The sequence below is a fragment of the Somniosus microcephalus genome, chromosome 14, assembly GCF_052327205.1.
Source record: "Somniosus microcephalus isolate GS21.2 chromosome 14, FLI_Smic_1.0, whole genome shotgun sequence".
Lineage (NCBI taxonomy): Eukaryota > Metazoa > Chordata > Chondrichthyes > Squaliformes > Somniosidae > Somniosus > Somniosus microcephalus.
In genome coordinates, this window is record NC_141000.1 from 94,811,145 (window position 1) to 94,830,764 (window position 19,620).

General features: G+C 49.5%; 1 protein-coding gene across 1 annotated transcript in view; it reads left to right on the forward strand.

The window, feature by feature from the left end:
• Window positions 1–19,620, forward strand: part of LOC147107721 (type 2 lactosamine alpha-2,3-sialyltransferase-like) — a 126,213-nt gene that overhangs the window by 26,449 nt on the left and 80,144 nt on the right. The window contains exon 4 of the mRNA XM_086006987.1: window positions 3,374–3,437. Coding sequence (XP_085863113.1) covers window positions 3,410–3,437 — 28 coding nt within the window. The 5' untranslated portion in view covers window positions 3,374–3,409. The remainder of the gene's footprint in view (window positions 1–3,373; window positions 3,438–19,620) is intronic.

Here is a 19,620-nt window from a genome sequence, read left to right on the forward strand (position 1 = left end):
CTAGAGGTAACAAAGGCATGGATGAAGGTTTCAGCAGTGGATGAGCTGAGGCAAGGGCAGAGACAGGTGATGTTACAGAGGTGGAAATTGGTAGTTTTAGTTACGCTGCGGATATGTGGTCAGGATCTCATTTCAAGGTCAAATATGACGCCAAGGATGTGAACAGTGCGATTCAGCCTCCGATATTAGGGAGAGGGATGGAGTTAGTGGCTCGGGAACGAAGTTTGTGGGGACCGAAAACAATGGCTTCAGTCTTCCCAATATTTATTGGGGGAAAATTTCTGCTCACCCAGAACTGGATGTCAATTTAGAGACCGTGGCGAGGTACCGTGAGGTAGAGCTGGGTGTCGTCAGCGTACATTTGGAAACTGATGCTGCGTTTTCGGATAATGTTGCCCAGGGGCAGCATGTAGATGAGAAATAGGAGGAGGCCAAGGATAGAACCTTGGGGGGGATACCAGAGGTAACGATGCGGGAGTGGGAAGAGAAGCCATTGCAGGTGATTCTATGGCTACGATTAGATAGATAAGAATGGAACCAGGTGAGTGCAGTCCCACCCAGCTGGACGATAATAGAGAGGCATTGGAAGAGGATTGAGTGGTCAACTGTATCAAAGGCTGCAGACAAGTCGAGAAGGATGAGGAGGGATAGTTTACCTTTGTCACAGTCACAAAGGATGTCATTGTGACTTTGAGAGCCATTTCAGTATTGTGGTAGGGATGAAAACCTGATTGGAGGAATTCAAACATGGAGTTGCGGCGATGATGGACACCGATTTGGGAGGCGACAACACGTACAAGGAATTTGGAGAGAAAAGGGAAGTTGGAGATGGGGCGATAGTTTGGAGGGGTGAAGGGTTGATTTTTTTTTTGAGGAGAGGGGTGATGACAGCAGATTTGAGGGAGGGAGACATTACCTGAGGAGAGAGAACCGTTAACAATGTCCGCTAACATGGGAGCCAGAAAAGGAAGTTGGGTGGTCAGCAGTTTGGTGGGAATAGAGCTGAGGGAGCAGGAAATGGGTCTCATGGACAAGATGAGCACGGAGGCGTCATGAGGGAAGATCGTAGAGAAACTGGAGAAAGATGAGAGTTCCGGGCTAGGGCAGGGGGGAAGCTTGGTGGAAGTTTGGCCTGGTGGGCTAGGGGAAGGAAGGGAAGTGGCAGAGGCAGCTGAATGGGTGGTCTCAATCTTAGAGGCAAAGAAGTCCATGAGTTCCTCACACGTTGTTGGAGGTGAGGGTGGAGGAGACGGGGAGAGAGGTTTAAGAAGTCAGTTAGTAGTGGCGAATAGAAGCTGGGATTTATCTTTGCATTCCAGAATGTTTCTGGAATAGTGAGCAATTTTGACAGATGAGAGCACGACCCGATAATGCTTTGTGGTCCAGCCAGATCTGGCGGTGAATGGCTAAACCAGTTGTCCACCATATCCGTTCAAGTCTGTGCCCCTTTGACTTAAGGGAGTGACGATGAGGGCCATACCGTGGGAATGACCAGGGTGAGGGTGTGGTTGAGCAGATCGGTAGCTGCAGAAATGTGGGGAATGGACGGCCAAAGGCTGGACAGTTGGGATTTTGTAACTGCAGCTGAGAGGCTGGGGTGGTTTGGGGCGGGGAGGGGAAGGGGGATGTGTGTGGAGAGCGATACAAGGAAGTGGTCAGAGATGGCCTTCTCTGCGATTGACATGATAGGAGGGGGGGGGCAGGAGGAGGAACAAACTGTGCTTTTGTAAGAGGCAGGAAAGATAAAATGTTGCAAATGGGAATGGTAAAATGACACAGCATGAAAAATGGGCGCAGGGGTTATAGTTTGAAATTGTTGAACTCCGTGTTGAGTCCAGAAGGCTGTAAAGTGCCTAATCGAAAGATGAGGTGCTGTTCCTTGAGCTCACGTTGAGCTACATTGGAACAATGTAATAGGCAGAGGATAGAGATCCGAGTGGGAGTGAAGCGGTGAATTAAAATGACAGGCGACAGGAAGCTCATGGTCATCCTTACAGACTGAACGGAGGTGTTCCGAAAAGTGGTCGCCCAATCTGCGTTTGGTCTCTCTAGATGTAGAGGAGACCGCATCATGAGCAGCGAATACAGTATACTAAATTGCAAGAAGTACAAGTAAATCGCTGTTTCACCTGGAAGGGGTGTTTGGGGCCCTGGACAGTGGGAAGAGAGGAGGTAAAAGGGCATGCGTTGCATCTCCTGCGCTTGCACGGGAAGGTGCCAGGCAAAGGGGAAGGGCTGTTAGGGTTGATTTAGGAGTGGACCAGGGTGTTGCGGAGGGATCGGTCCCTTTTTGGAATGCTGAAAGGGGAGGTGAGGGGAAGATGTGTTTGGTGGTGGGATCAAGTTTGAGGTGGCGGAAATGGCGGAGGATGATCCGTTGAATGTGGAGGCTGGTGGGGTGAAAGGCGAGGACAAGGGGAACTCTATCGTGGTTCCGGGAGGGAGGGGAAGGGGTGAGAGCAGAAGTGCGGGAAATGGAACGGACACGGTCAAGGGCCATGTCAATCACAGTAGAGGGGAATCCTCGGTTGAGGAAAAAAGACATGTTGGAAGCACTGGCATGGAAGGTGGCATCGTCAGAACAGACGCGACGGAGAAACTGGAAGAATGGAATAGAGTCCTTTACAGGAAGCGGGGTGGGAGGAAGTGTAGTCCAGGTAGCTGTGGGAGTCGGTGGGCTTGTAGTGGATGTTTGTTGAAAGCCGATCGCCAGAAATGGAGACGGAGAAGTCAAGGAAGAGAAGAGTCGGAGATGTACCATGTGAAGGTGAGGGATGGGTGGGAATTGGAAGTAAAGTGAATGAACTTATCTAGTTCAGGGCGAGAGCAGGAAATGGCACCGATACAGTCATCAATGTACTGGAAAAGGTGAGGGAGGGGACCTGAGTAGCACTGGAACAAAGAATGTTCCACATATCCCATGAAAAGGCAGGCATAGCTAGGGCCCATACGGGTTCCAATAGCAACACCTTTAATTTGGAGGAAGTGAGTGGAGTCAAAGGAGAAGTTGTTCAATGTGAGAACAAGTTCAGCCAGGCGGAGGAGGGTGGTGGTGGATGGGGACTGGTTGGGCCTCTCCAAGGAAGAAGCGGAGTGCCCTCAGGCCGTCCTGGTGGGGGATGGAGGTGTAGAGGGATTGGATGTCCATCGTGAAAAGGAGACGGTTGGGGCCAGGAAACTGTTAAAGTGACGGAGGGTGTCGGAAGAGTCACGAATGTAGGTGGGAAGAGCCTAAAACTTGTTGGTTGTGGCCAATACAAAACATTGCAGAGTAAAGTGAGCTTGCTGCAAATTTTGTCATCAGTACTTGTTTTCTCATCTTCATGCATTCCTGTTTGGTTGAAACTACATACTGTACCTTCTTTCCTCCTAGGTTGCTTGTATTCCTATTGGTGTACTTACTGTCACAATGTTTTCAGTTGGAGGTGTTTCTGTGAGTATGTACTTTACGCTGATTATTAAGTTTAACTCAACTTGGACTAAATATAGCCAAAAACTTATATGGATGTGTCACTTAAAAACAGCATGGAGCATCTTCCAAAATTCGATAGACTCTGGAACAGTTCCCATGGATTGGAGGGTAGCTAATGTTATCCCACTATTCAAAAAAGGTGGTAGAGAGAAAATGGGGAATTTTCGACCAGTAAGCCTGACATCGGTAGTGGGGAAAATGCTAGAGTCCATTATAAAAGATGTAATAGCAGAGCACTTGGAAAACAGTGACAGGATCGGACAAAGTCAACATGGATTTACAAAAGGTAAATCGTGCTTGACTAATCTACTGGAATTTTTTGAGGATGTAACTGGTAGAATAGGTAAGGGAGAACCAGTGGATGTGGTGTATTTGGACTTTCAGAAGGCTTTCGATAAGGTCCCGCATAAGAGTTTAGCGTGCAAAGTTAAAGCACATGGGATTGGGGGTAAGGTACTGACTTGGATAGAGAACTGGTTGGCAGACAGGAAGCAAAGAGTTGGAATAAAAGGGTCTTTTTCCGAGTGGCAGGCAGTGACTAGTGGGGTACCGCAGGGATCGGTGCTAGGACCCCAGCTATTCACAATATATATTAATGATCTAGACGAGGGGACTAGATGTAATATCTCCAAGTTTGCAGACGACACAAAGCTGGGTGGGCGTGTGTGCTGTGAGAAGGATGCCGAGAAACTCCAGTATGATTTGGACAGGTTGGGTGATTGGGCAGATGCATGGCAGATGCAGTATAATGTGGATAAATGCGAGGTTATCCACTTTAGTGGCAAAAACAGGAAGGCAGATTATTATCTGAATGGCAATGGATTGGGAGAAGGGGAAGTGCAACGAGACCTGGGTGTCCTTGTGCACCAGTCGCTGAAGGTAAGCATGCAGGTGCAGCAGGCGGTTAAGAAAGCAAATGGTATGTTGGCCTTCGTAGCGAGAGGATTTGAGTACAGGAGCAAGGATGTCTTGCTGCAGTTGTACAGGGCCTTGGTGAGACCACACCTTGAGTATTATGTGCAGTTCTGGCCGCCTCATCTGAGGAAGGATGTTCTTGCCATGGAGGGAGTGCAGCGAAGATTCACCAGGCTGATACGTCATTCCTGCCATGCCAGGTATGAGGAGAGATTGGGTCGATTGGGCTTATACTCGCTGGAGTTTAGAAGAATGAGAGGGGATCTCATTGAAACTTAAAATTCTAACAGGACTGGACAGACTAGATGCAGGAAGGATGTTCCCGATGGCAGGGGAGTCCAGAACCAGGGGTCACAGTCTAAAGGTAAGGGGTAAGCCATTTCGGACAGAGATGAGGAGGAATTTCTTCACCCAGAGAGTGGTGAACCTGTGGAATTCTCTACCACAGAAGGCAGTTGAGGCCAATTCATTAAATATATTCAAGAAGGAGTTAGATATATTTCTTAAGGCTAAAGGGATCAAGGGATACAGGGAGAAAGCAGGAACAGGGTACTGAAATTGGATGATCAGCCATGATCTCATTAAATGGCAGAGCAGGCTCGAGGGGCCGAATGGCCTGCTCCTATCTTCTATGTTTGTTTCTGTTGTTTATGCCATTCCTTCCCAAGTATATGTTCAGATGGCTCGTGATGGCATTTACTCTCGTGTCCAGCATTATTGCTGAGGATTCACATTAAATGAAAACTCCTAAATTGCTCTAACTATCCTCTCTCTCTCTTCTCCCAAAAAGTGTTTTAACTAATACTGTTAAATGTTAACAGTCATTAACTAAGGAAAATCTAGCTCTGACCTAACCGTTCAGCAGGTGGAAGGAGGAAGCATAGCACACTGCCTGTAGCAGCAACTCACAATGTAGACTCTCTAGGCTGGGTTATCCTCCTCCTTCTTCTCCTGCGAGAGTAGGACTTCTGCCAGCTGGCCAGATCCTGATATGACCTCAACCCATACACCTGGGTTGGGTTAAATAGATATGCAGAATTGGTTTGTGGTGGATGGATGTACTGCTATCCAGAAGATGCACCCTAATTCCACTAAAACGGAATATCTAGGCCATTTACTTTTACAGTGTCTCTTTTCATGCTGTCACAACTGTAGGGGTTGCAGTGTTGTCTTTTCTGGTCAATAAACTGATAATGCGGCCCAGAACGAGGCCTTGGATGTGGCAGGTACGGTCACCTCGACCCATGCAGAGCACAATTTGTTGAAAGGGACTGTTTCCCGAAGTGATTTCCTCCCCCCTTTTTTTTCCGGCTGGTGGCAAGATCCAATTTGTATGTGAAGGTTATAATGGTCTCCCTGCACAGGCCTCGGGTTAAAATTGCAGTCAGGGACCCGATGATGTCATTGGAACTTGATCTTCATATTTAAAAAAGGACCCTGTTGCCTTCTGGTGGGTGTCCTGTTCGCCTGCTTAAAAAAGGTTCAAATTGCAACTTGTGGGAAGGCAGCAGGATCAAAGAGAGTTGGTTCCTATGACCATTTTAACTGCCCGCAGGGCAGGCAGGATTAAAATCCGCCTTTAACATTCCCAAAGGTCTCCATAGCATAGTTATACATACTCCAGATATAACTTGGACAGTGGAACAAAATTCCTCCAGAACCTAGCTTTTTGTTTTACTGAGCACCTTATTATTTTTCTTTACATATCATAAACTTTCAGACTTTTGGTCAGGGCTTCTCGTATATTGTATCTGAGCCATTGGGCCTGCTATCACAACCTATCTTGAGCATTGGTGCCTCTACGTACACTAATGCTCTGTCAAAGTGAGGTATGTGCACATCTGGATGTAGATATGAGGCTACGGCGTGAGGGCGGAGTGGGCGGGTGAAGGTGGAAGAGATGGAACACCTCTGGTGCAGCTGGACCTGGCTGGCATTCTCTCACTGGTCTTGTTGTTTTCCACAAAAAAGTGGACATTCCCATGTGAAACCCTTGATGACACTAGTGGAGCTGTAGAGAATAAAAAGAATGTCAGCAATTGACACACAGGCTCATGAAAACCCAAATGATGAGAGAAAAAAAAGAAAGGAAGTGCAGAGATAATCTTAAAACTGTTCATTTAATCTTCTGATGTCTTTTACATGCTTGCACCTGTTCTCATAGCAACCCTGTATGCCCATTACATATGAACATGATTATGAAACTCCTGCATGTTTCAGGCCATGTTCTATAGATTTCCAAAGTCTGTACTTTAAATTTATGCTCTTGTGAATATAAATTTATGCTCTTGTGAATGTAGGGATGATTTGCTATAGTTTTTGTTCTGCCCTAGCTGGCTTTTCCTCACTTTGGTTTTGCTTAGCATATGGCTGATGCTTTCCCCTGCCTTACTCTAATAATCTATCTAGTCTCCACAGAATAACCCCAGTTGTACTGGAATTACTTTTCTGTTTCTTCCCCTTTTCCAGCCTCTTTGATTCTAACAAAACCAGTTTGGTTTTATACTTTTTTTTTAATACTTATTTCATTTAAAACCTTTCACATATAATATTAAACTTTAATGTGTGGTATGTATTTGTATGAGTGCTGAAGGTCTTGAAGATAACGCAAACTCCCAGTCTGACCATGGTGGATATGAACATCAAATTCCGTTCTTGAATTTGCAATCAAACCTAATGTCCATGATCATGCTCGTTCCAAAACTGTTGTGTTTAATCCAGGGACAATTCTGTGAGTTGACGAGATGAACAAAATATGAATCTAGCTTCCTCTGACTACTCCTGTTCTTTAGTGTTTTCCCCCTACTTGTATGTGCTGTGTTGAAATTGGCTAAATAAATAGGCAATTATTTTCAAAGTAAAGGTTAAAAAGTTACTGGCTGTCTGTGAGCATATGGAAGCGAGGGCTGTTCGTTCTTCCATTCGGTAACTTTCATGAAAAAGTGGAACTAAGTACAGTATAAAACATTAGGATATTTTGGATTTAATTATATAGAGTTAAACTTAGAAGACATGGCAATGTATGCCATTAAAGTTCTACACAAGAGATGTACTATTAAACCAGTTACACCAACTATGCAAATAGGATACAGGTAGACTATCCTTTATCCACACTTCCGAAAACCGAAAGTTTTTTCATGGAGCGTAAGTCGTGCGCACGACATGACCCGAGTGGCGCCAAACATGACAGGAGTGGTCCGGGAGCTCTGCCTTTCCCTGTGAGCAGGGCAGAGGGTCAGAGAGTTCCCTCCTGGGTAGGAGATTGCAGGCCGAGCCGGGCAGTGTGAAGGAGGAGAGTGAACCCAACAATACAGCGGCCCGTCCAATAGCTGCAGCGGCCCGTCCGATATTCTTTTCTCTCCCACCCCCGACCTGATTTGCGGGCCAGCTTAGTGTAGGAGTCAGCCGATATCCGGCTTTCCCACAACTGGCGGCGGCAGTCGAGCCCCAGACCCCCGCTAAGTCAAGGAATTCAGATACGGAGCAGGGGGAGCCGGAAACCTCGATCTAACGGCAGAAATCAGCAGCCGTTTTGTTAGGTTTTTTTTCTTCCCCTAACTTTTTTTCTTCCCCTAGCATTTTTTTAAACAGTCAGGCTGTGGAAAGAGTCTCTGTAGCTTAGCAACAGCTTCAGAGACGCTTCCAAGGCAGGGCCCGAGTCTTTACAAGCTGTTGCTAAGCAACAGTGTTTGTTGTCAAAACCTTCTGAAATCCGAAAAATTCCGAAAACCGAAACACAGCTGGTCCCAAGGTTTTCGGATAAAGGATAGTCTACCTGTACCTCCTAAAGAATTTGCATGCAATGACATAGAGTAGATTGAAATTCAAATACTGTAGCAAGATCACTGGTAAGGAGTGGGGACTAAAAATTCAAAAATGTAGAAAAACAGTCCCAGACCCGAGCCACCAAGTCCACTTATTCCAGGTTAATCTGAAGTTTCTTGTAAAGTGCATTTTTGTAACTAATAAGTAACTTTCTATACTCAAAAGCTCAAAGAGCTCTTAAAATAATTAGCCTCTCCTCCATACTCCTGCCTTAAATTGAATTTAAAATAAGACTCGAACAGGAAATATTGGGCAAGAATAGTGGGTTACAATGTGTTAAAATTTCTGTTTTCTCCCAACCCTATTAAATCATTCACAGCAAAAAAAAAGTCTTTTCTGAATTGAAACTTGCAACCTTATGTGCAATTTGAATCGGGTACTGTGCCACAGTACTAAGGTTTAGCTTCATTGTATGATATTTTGCATCCGACACTACATGGACTGCCTAATACATTCTCCTGTCCACTTTGAAATGCAGTAAATAGCAGATCCTATCGTCCAGGCTAAAACAAAACTGCTGGCAAAGACTTGCAGTAAAATATTTAACTTGCTAATACTGCTCCAAAAGTAATAAAACGGGCAATATCTTTAAGTTCTTCCCAAGTGTTTTTAACTAAGCCTCTGATGAAACATTAAGTGAATAAAAGATAATGGGGCTGATAATACGATCGTAGGCTCCCGAAATGGTGATGTGCATTGGGTGCTAGCTCCTGGCAATATTGGCCATAGAAATTTGAGGGCTACTACACTGCCCCAATGGACATAGTATGCCAAAATGTGACCCTAAAGCTCTTTGAACTCTTGAAGCCTGGGTTCATTTATAGCCTACAATTTTTTGGAGAAATTAAGTTGTTGGAGACGTGCTGACAGTAACTTAAATCCTTATGGCATCATGAGTGGATTAGGAGTCGTAATACTGCTTCTCATTGCTTTACTGCTGCTGGGAGAGAGGAAAATGTAGTGCTGTTGCAGCCTTCAAAAGGCTGTAACTAGTTAACAGCAGGAAGCACAAGCCTAAGATGTCTGAAGGAGCAGCAGCAGAAAGGGCTCCCAGATTCTCAAATGCATCCACGGCAGGTTTTGCTGGCTATGGGACAGCTGTTTCACTGAGACAAGTCACCTCGGGCCTTTATGGCTTCAGGGAACCTGCCCAACTACCCATCTCTCAACCTCATCTCACTCTGGAAATGGCTTATAGAGGTGCATTCCCCACCACTTAGGCCATCCCTGGTTATCCTGGACAGCAGCCTATATTGGGCAAATGGTACTGACCATAACAACAACAACTTTTTATTTATATTGCATCTTTAACGTAGCAAAACATCCCAAGGAACTTCACAGGAGTGTTATCAAACAAAATTTGACACTGAGTCACATAAGGAGATATTAGGGCAGCTTGGTCAAAGTAGTAGGCTTTAAGGAGCGTTTTAAAGGAGGAAAGAGAGGTGGAGAGATTTAGGCAGGGAATTCTGGTGCTCAGGATCTTAGCAGCTGAAGGCACAGCCGCCAATGGTGGAGCGAGTAAAATCGGGGATGCTCAAGAGGCCAGAATTGGAGCAGTGCAGAAATCTCGGAAGGTTGTGGGACTGGAGGAGATTAGAAATAGGGAGGGGCAAGGTCATGGAGGGATTTGAAAACAAGGATGTGAATTTTAAAATTGAGACGTTGCTTAACTGGGAGCCAATGTAGGTCAGCGAGCACAGGGGTGATGGGTGAACGGGACTTGGTGTGAGTTAGGACACGGAGAGCAGAGTTTTGCATGACTTTATGGGTGGCTGGCTAGGAGTGTGTTGGAATAGTCAAGTCTAGAGGTAACAAAGGCATGGATGAGGATTTCAGCAGCAGATGAGCCGAGGTGGGGCGGATTTGGGAGATGTTACGGAGGTAGAAATAGGCGGTCTTAATGAGGCACGGATATGTGGTCAGAAGCTCATCTCTGTATCGAATATGATGCTAAGGTTCCGAACAATCTGGTTCAGCCTCAGACAGTTGCCAGGGATGGAGTCAGTGGCTAGCGAACAAAGTTTGTGGCAGGGACTGAAGACAATGGTTTTGGTCTTCCCAATATTTAGTTGGAGGAAATTTCTGCTCATCCAATACTGGATGTCAGACAAGCAGTCTGACAATTTGGAGATAGTGGAGCAGTCGAGAGAGGTGGTGGTGAGTTAGAACCGGATGTCGTCCGAATACACTGGGAAACTGATGCTGCCCCTCGGTGACATCATCTGAAAACGCAGCATGTAGATGAGAAATAGAGGGGGGCCAAGGATAGATCCTTGGGGAACACCAGAGGTAAAGGTGCGGAAACAGAAAGGAAGCCATTACAGGTGATTCTCTGGCTACAACTGGATAGATGTGGTAAACCACTGTTGTTAGTATTGTTGTACTTGTCTGTGCATGCCTCAGCTGACTCCGCCCCTGGCTCCACCCTCATGGCTGGGTATAAAGGTCGCTGCTCAGAAGCCTCTGGCCCTTTTGGATACCAGGCAACCCCAAGAGGCATGCTCTGTTCTTTGGTAATAAAAGCCTGTTTATTACTTACTCAATCTCCAGTCTTTTGTAGCAATTGATAGTGCATCAATTTTATTACCAAAGTTAAATGTTGGCTGCGGATGCTGATCAACCGATGGCGCAAAACGCTGAGCAGCAGGCGCTGCTGCGAGCCCTCAGACCAACATGCCTGGACCTAGACCCCCAAGAAGCGGGTTCGTCGACTAAATTCGCACAATGGCTGCGTTGCTTTGAGGCGTATCTGGAAGCCTCGACCGTGACTCTTGATGAAAATAAACTGAAAATCCTGGCCTCGAAGGTGAGCCACCAAGTCTATACTTTAATCCAAGATGCGACGACCTACGCGGCGGCTATCGACCTACTGAAAGGGCAGTATGCACGCCCGGTTAACACGGTCTATGCCAGGCACCTTTTAAGATCTCGCAGACAGCAGCCCGGGGAATCGGTGGAAGCCTTCCTACGGGCACTGCGGGTACTCGGACGCGGCTGCGACTGCAAGGAAGTATCGGCCGCGGCACATGCGGAGGGACTGATACGAGACGCTTTCGTTGCGGGTCTAAGGTCTGACTACTCCCGGCAGAGGCTGCTGGAGAAGGGTGAAATAGACCTGACAAAGGCAGTGTCCCTCGCGCTCTCGCTCGACGCGGCCCACAGAAATATGGACGCTTTCTCCCCTCATCGCCCCGCGCCGTGGACGCCGCAATCTTGGGCCATGGGACCGCCACCTCCAACTGCTGCAGCGATGTCCAAGGCACAAAAATGCTATTTTTGTGGCCAAGCTAAACACCCTAGAGCACGCTGCCCCGCGAAGAATGCTACCTGCTCCGGCTGCAGGAAGAAAGGTCACTACGTTAGCGCCTGCAAAGGGAAGACCGCTAACGCCAGCAGCGCTGCGTGCGAACCGTGGGCGCAGCCATCTTGTCCGCCATCTTGGGCTCCCCCAGCCGCGTGGGGACCGTGGGCGCCGCCATTTTGTCCGCCATCTTGGACGCCTCCGACTTTGGTTACGGGGGACCCGGACTCCACCACCGCCTCATCGGACGACCGCATCGACACGCTTGAACATACGCTGGCTTCCGTGACGCTGGATCAATCTCTCCCGCATCAACTGTCCAGGTCCATGATGGACATTACGGTAAACGGCTGCGCCACTACCTGCCTTTTTGACAGCGGGAGCACGGAGAGTTTTATACACCCCGACACGGTGCGCAGTTACTCTCTCCCGGTCCTGCCGACGCGTCATCGCCTCTCTATGGCTTCCAAAGCCCAGTCAGCGGACGTCGGTGGCTACTGTATGGTGACTCTTTCAGTGCGGGGTACTGAATACAAAAATTTTAAACTTCTGGTCCTGCCCCATCTCTGCGCTGCCGTCCTACTGGGGTTGGATTTTCAGTGCCACCTTAAGAGTGTCACTTTAGCGTATGGTGGACCCCTCCCCCCTCTCACAGTCTGCAGCCAGCAGTTTTTAAATCGCCCGCCGCGCGCCATTTGCAGCCTCTCCACCCTTAAAGTCTCCCCCCCCTCCTTGTTCGCTAACCTCACCCGCGACTGTAAGCCCATCGCTACCAAAAGTAGGCGTTACAGTGCCGGGGATAGGGGTTTCATTAAATCCGAGGTAGCGAGACTCCTGAAGGAAGGGATTATCGAGAGCAGCAATAGCCCATGGCGAGCACAAGTGGTGGTGGTGAAGGCTGGCGGCAAACAGCGCCTAGTTATTGACTACAGCCAGACGATCAACCGCTACACCCAGCTGGATGCATATCCACTCCCCCGCATATCTGACATGGTCAATCAGATAGCACAATACCGGGTGTTCTCGACGATTGATCTGAAGTCGGCATACCACCAGCTCCCCATCAGGGCTGAGGACCGCCAGTACACAGCTTTTGAAGCTGACGGTCGGCTCTATCACTTTCTCAGAGTTCCCTTCGGCGTCACCAACGGAGTTTCTGTCTTCCAACGGGAGATGGACCGGATGGTTGACCAGAACGCGCTCCAGGCCACTTTCCCATATCTAGACAACGTCACCATCTGCGGCCACGACCAGCAGGACCACGACGTTAATCTAGAGAAATTCCTCCGGACGGCCCAGCGGCTGAATCTCACATACAACAAAGACAAATGTATGTTTCGTACTACGCGCCTTGCTATTCTTGGCTGCGTAGTGGAGAACGGAGTCATCGGCCCAGACCCCGATAGAATGCGCCCCCTTATGGAGCTCCCCCTCCCCCACTGCCAGAAAGCACTGAAGAGATGCCTGGGGTTTTTCTCTTACTATGCGCAGTGGGTGCCCAACTATGCGGATAAAGCCCGACCCCTCATCAAGTCCGCCTCCTTCCCCCTGACAGCAGAGGCCTGTGCAGCCTTCACTCTCATAAAAGGAGACATTGCGAAGGCCACAATGCACGCTGTGGATGAGTCCCTTCCTTTTCAAGTGGAGAGCGACGCATCCGACTTTGCCCTAGCTGCAACCCTTAACCAGGCGGGGAGACCCGTGGCCTTTTTCTCAAGGACCCTCCAGGGCCCCGAGATTCGACACTCCTCTGTCGAAAAGGAGGCCCAGGCCATTGTGGAAGCCGTGCGACATTGGCGGCATTACCTGGCCGGAAAACGATTTACCCTGCTCACTGACCAGCGTTCAGTGGCTTTTATGTTTCATAATAAGCAGCGGGGCAAAATCAAGAATGACAAGATCTTAAGGTGGAGAATCGAACTCTCCACCTACAATTACGATATCTTGTACCGGCCCGGGAAACTCAATGAGCCCCCAGATGCCCTATCACGTGGTACGTGCGCCAACGCGCAGGTTGATAGGCTACAGACCCTCCACAATGACCTCTGCCACCCGGGGGTCACCAGGTTCTTCCATTTTATCAAATCCCGTAACCTGCCCTACTCCATCGAGGAGGTCAGGACCATGACCAGGAACTGCCAGATCTGTGCCGAGTGCAAGCCGCATTTTTATAGGCCAGACAGAGCGAGCCTGATCAAAGCCACGCGCCCCTTCGAGCGGCTGAGCATCGATTTTAAAGGGCCCCTCCCCTCCTCTGACCGCAATGTGTACTTCCTCAATATAATTGATGAGTACTCCCGTTTCCCGTTTGCCATCCCTTGCTCGGACATGACCAGTACCACGGTCATTAAATGTCTGAATGACCTCTTCGCCTTGTTCGGTTTCCCTAGCTATATCCATAGCGACAGGGGCTCATCTTTTATGAGCGACGAACTTCGGCAGTACCTGCTCGCGAGAGGCATTGCTACAAGCAGGACCACCAGCTACAACCCCCGGGGTAACGGCCAGGTGGAAAGGGAGAATGCGACAGTCTGGAAGGCAGTCCTTTTAAACTTAAAATCTAAGGGCCTTCCGACCTCCCGCTGGCAGGAGGTCCTCCCTGCGGCGCTCCATTCCATTCGGTCGCTGCTCTGTACACCCACCAATGCCACTCCTCACGAGAGAATGTTCTCCTTCCCCAGGAAGTCCACGTCGGGGATTTCGCTACCAACATGGCTGACTTCTCCAGGTCCCGTCCTACTGCGGAAGCACGTGAGGACCCATAAGGCGGACCCCCTGGTCGAGAGGGTGAGCCTCCTCCACGCTAACCCGCAGTATGCTTACGTGGTGTACCCGGACGGGCGGGAGGACACAGTCTCCATTCGAGACCTCGCACCTGCAGGTGCTCCTGAAACACCCTCTTCGCCACCCACCGCTACTCCTGCCTACCCCCAGGACACAGTCCCCGCACGAGACCTCGCACCTTCGGGTGCCTCTGAGAGACCACCATCGCTACCTCCCATTACCCATGCTCTGACCCCTGTAGATGGCATGCAGCAGCCCCAGGGTCCGCCACCTGCTACACCTCCTCTGAACGAGACACCGGGTTCACCGTTGGATGCTGCACCATCACCGCCGCTGCTGCGACGCTCAGGACGGCTTACAAGGCCTCCTGATAGACTTCAGTACACGAATTTTTAGTGCACTTCACCCCGCCGGACTCAATTCTAAACAAGGGGTGAATGTGGTAAACCACTGTTGTTAGTATTGTTGTACTTGTCTGTGCATGCCTCAGCTGACTCCGCCCCTGGCTCCACCCTCATGGCTGGGTATAAAGGTCGCTGCTCAGAAGCCTCTGGCCCTTTTGGATACCAGGCAACCCCAAGAGGCATGCTCTGTTCTTTGGTAATAAAAGCCTGTTTATTACTTACTCAATCTCCAGTCTTTTGTAGCAATTGATAGTGCATCAATAGATAAGAATGAAACCAGGTGAGTGCAGTCCCACCTAGTTGGATGATAGTGGAGAGGCATTGGAGGAGGATGGTGTGGTCAACCATGTCAATGGCTGCAAACAGGTCGAGAAGGATGAGGAGGGATAGTTTACCTTTGTCACAGTCACCTAGGATGTCATTAGTGACTTTGAGAGCCATTTCAGTACTGTGGCAAGGCGGAAACCTGATTAGAGGGATGCAAATATAAAGTTTGGGAAAGGACTTTGGAGAAGAAAGGAAGGTTGGAGATGGGGCGGCAGTTTGCAAGGATGGAGGGATTAAGGGTTGGTTTTTTGAGAGGGGTTATGATGGCAGATTTGAAGGAGAGGGGGACAGTACCTCAGAAGAGAGAACCATTAACTATCAGCTAACATGGGAGCCAGAAAAGGAAGTTGGGTGGTCATCAGTTTAGTGGGAATAGGGTCGAGGGAGCAGGAACTGGGTCTCGTGGACAAGATGAATTCGGAAAGGGCATGAGGGGAAATAGGAGAGAAACTGGAGAAAGATGTGAGGCTAGGGCAGGGGGAACCTTCGAGGAAGTTTGGCCCAGTGGGCTAGGGGAAGGGAGGGAAGTGGCAGAGGCTGCTGATCGGATGGTCTCAATCTTATAGACAAAAGTCCATGAGCTCCTTGCACTTGTTGGAAGTGAGGGTGGAGAAGACCATTTGAATTGCTGTAGACGTCAAGCACAAGGGCGCCAGTTAAACCGTATTAAGCAAGCCAACTATTTCTGGCAATTGAAGAAGTGGTTTGCACCTTGTTAAAGTGTGATTACCTATCATTAAGTCTTAACACCCTGTGGCCTCTAGAATTCCTGCCTTTCTTGCTGACTTCCTGGGCTGAACACCTGGCTTATAATTAAATCACAGTCTGACCCTACCCCCTTTAAATGTTAAAGCTTTAAAGTTCTGAGAGCCATTTAGTAAATAAGGATATCCTGGGAGAAGTTGCAACTGTTGAAAATGCTGATGCCAAGTTTCTTGAGCATAGTTGCAGCTGTTATGGTCGTATATCAGACAGTCTCTGGGTAAGGTGTTTGTTGAAGGGGAAGCAAAAATTTGCCATCTTTTTTAAGAATTAACCACAGGAAGAGAAGTGAGTTTATGATTACTGGTTGACTTTTTACTCACTTCCTTTGAGAATTTTGCTTGGTTATGTTTCTATGTCTGAATAACCCTTCAAAAGGTCTGTTTCTTTCACAAGATTAAGTCATGAAGTAAAGCAGAGTGTTCCTGTAAACTAGCTAGTGTGTGTCACTGAAGTGACTACTTTATCAGTGAAGGCAAAACAAGCTACTGTAGGAATGGCTAGATTCCTAACTAAAGGACTGAGGTTGAGTCAGTCTATCAAACAAACGACGTTTAATACTATTGAACAGAGTTTAACACAAACACAGGAGAGTTGAATTACAGGTCTGTACGCTTTGCTGGCTCCACGAGGACTGACTAGGGCTCCTCCCTGGTCGGACGTCATGGTCATCACATTTTCCCGCTGCTGGAGGATCACGTGATCAACGTGATGACGTCATCGCGTTGGGTCTCAATCTTAAAGGGACCGCGCTATGTACATGCGATAATATGAACAGAGATACAGATTCATCCTGTAGCTAACAATTAGTTAAAGATAATTATGTATATAAGATCAGAGTCCCCTTGGTGGCTCTGCCACATGTGCCCCCCCAGAATTGTCTTTAACAGTAAAAGTCAATCGACTAGGAGGTCTGACAAGCCTGTCGGAGCGACTCCTGTATTCTCGGAGTGAACGTTGTTGAACAGCGGGCGGGCTGGCGGATGGGAGTCTTCGGTCTGGTGTGGATGCAGCGGGAGGGCGGCCACGGCATGGCGGCAGTGCAGTCTCTACTGGTCGGTCGATGTCCAGGTGCGCCGGTTTGAGACGATCAATGGATATGTGGTCTGGTTTACCACCGATGTCTACCGAGAAACTCTTGTCGCCGGGCTCCAGTACGCGGAAAGGTCCTGGTATAAGAAGCCTTGAGCGGATCCCTATGGGCATCTTGACGAATGAATACACATTCAGCATTTTTTAGCTCCGCTGGAATGCGCGAAGATGACCGGCCGTGATGCGAAGTCGGAATAGGCGCGAAAGCCTTGGCCATTTCCCGATGGCTGCTGAGTTGGTCGGCCACAGACCATGGCGCGGTGGGAAGCGGCAGGAAATCTCCTGGTACGCGGAGCGGCTGGCCGTACACGAGCTCTGCGGCGGATGATTGCAGGTCCTCTTTGGGTGCCGTGCGCAGCCCCAACATGACCTATGGAAGCTTCTCCACCCATCCGGTGCCTTGGAGGCTGGCTCTCAGCGATGCCTTTAACGAAATAACAACAGAAAATGCTGGATGCCTTTAACGATCTGTGGAAACCTTTGCACAAACCGTTTGCCTGTGGGTGATAGGCCGCAGTGCGGTAGAGCTTGGTGCCAATACCCTGGGCCACAGCGTTCCAGAGCTCGGATGAGAATTGTGGACCGCGGTCCGAAGAAATATCCGCCGGAACGCCGAAATGTGCAACCCACGAGGAGAGGAACGCTCTGGCTACATTAGTAGACGCCAAAGCTACTGCCTCAGGCCATCTGGTAGTATGATCGACCATGGTTAGAATGTGTGTGAAACCCTGGGACGGTGGCAGCGGTCCGACGAGGTCCACGTTGACGTGGTCGAATCGCCGTTCTGGTACAGCGAACGTGGCCAATGGGGCCCTGACGTGGCGCTGCACCTTAGACTTTTGACAGACGACGCAGGTGTTAGCCCAGTCGCGGATATCCTTATGCATTCCTCTCCAGACGAACTTAGTCGACAGTAATTTTTGGGATGCTTTCACACCCGGGTGCAAAAGCCCATGGATGGCATCAAAGACTTGGCGGCGCCAGGCAGCTGGAACGATCGGGGGAGGATCCCCCATGGAGACATCGCAGAGCAACGCGGTGCCTACTGCGTGGAATTGCACATCGGCCAGTTGGAGGCTAGAGGTGTCGGCGCGATACGACTGCGTTTCAGGGTCGGATGCTTGATCGGTGGCCATGAGGGCATAATCGATGCCCAACTGGACTGTCCGTATGGGCACGCAAGAAAGGCAATCGGCCACCAAATTGTCCTTGCCAGCTACGTGCTGGATGTCTGTCGTGAATTCCGAAATGTAAGTTAGCTGTCGCTGCTGTCGAGCCGACCACGGTTCGGCGGTCTTGGCCATTGCAAAAGTCAGTGGTTTGTGATCTACAAACGTGGTGAAGGGACATCCCTCCAACAGGAAACGAAAATGGCGAATGGCCAGGAACAGTGCCAGCAACTCACGGTCAAAAGTACTGTATTTGCGTTCGTTGCGCCGGAGTTGGCGGCTGAAAAACGCCAGTGGCTGCCATGACCCATTGACCCACTGTGCTTGTACGGCGCCTATTGCATAGTCGGAAGCGTCCGTGATGAGGGCGATGGTGGCTCCTGGCAGAGGGTGCGCCAACATAGTTGCATTGGCTAGAGCGGTTTTTGTGTTGTTGAAAGCGTCGTCCATTGCCGCCGTCCAGGTTATTGCATCCTTTCCCATCTTGCCTTTTGAGGGCCTCGTCGAGGGGCTGCATGAGTTGTGCTGCCTTCGACACAAAGCGGTGATAGAAGTTCACCATGCCCAGGAATTCTTTGAGGGCTTTGGTGGACTGTGGCTTCGGGAATGCCGAAATTGCTTCGACCTTTGACTGCAGTGGGATTGCGCCCTCCTGGGTAATGCGGTGGCCCAAGAAGTCGATCTGATGTAGGCAGAACTGGCATTTGGCCGGGTTGATTGAGGCCATGCTGGCTGAGGCGCCGAAAAAGGGTGCGGAGATGGTCGATGTGCTCCGCTTTGGTGGAGCTGGCTATCAGGATATCGTCCAGATAGACAAATAAAAACTGAAGATCCCGCAGGACCGAGTCGTTGAAAGGCCTGCGCGGCGTTCTTGAGCCCAAAAGGCATTTGGAGGAACTCGAACAGTCCAAAGGGAGTAATAACCGCAGTTTTTTGGATGTCCTGCTGGTGTATGGGGACCTGATGGTAGCCCCGGATGAGGTCGACCTTGGAGAAGATTGAGTTTCCCGCCAAATGGTTGGAAAAGTCTTGAATGTGCGGGATCGGGTACCGATCGGGCGTCGTTGTGTCATTCAGTCGACGGTAGTCCCCGCATGGCCGCCAACCGCTGCCGGGCTTCGGGACGATGTGAAGAGGCGAGGACCAGGGACTATTCGACCGGCGAATAATCCCCAGCCTTTCCATCGTGGCAAACTCTGCCTTCGCAGCCGCGAGCTTGCCGGGTTCCATGCGCCGGGCTCGTGCGTAAACTGGAGAGCCAGTCGTAGTAATGTAGTGTTCGACACCATGCTTAGTGGCTGAGGAGGAGAACGTGGGCTTGGTCAGCTCCGGGAATTCGCCTAATAGGCGGGTGAACTCGTCCGGCGAGGGCAACACGCAGGAGACAGTGTGGGACGGTGCGGAATTGCGGAAGCAAGGGATGGAATGGAAGGTGGCCGCGTTAAGCAAGCGACGATTTCTTACATCCACCAAGAGGCCGTTGGCGCATAAGAAATCCGCGCCGAGGATGCCTTGCGACACCTTGGCTGTGATGAATTCCCACTGGAACCGTTGCCCGCCGAAACA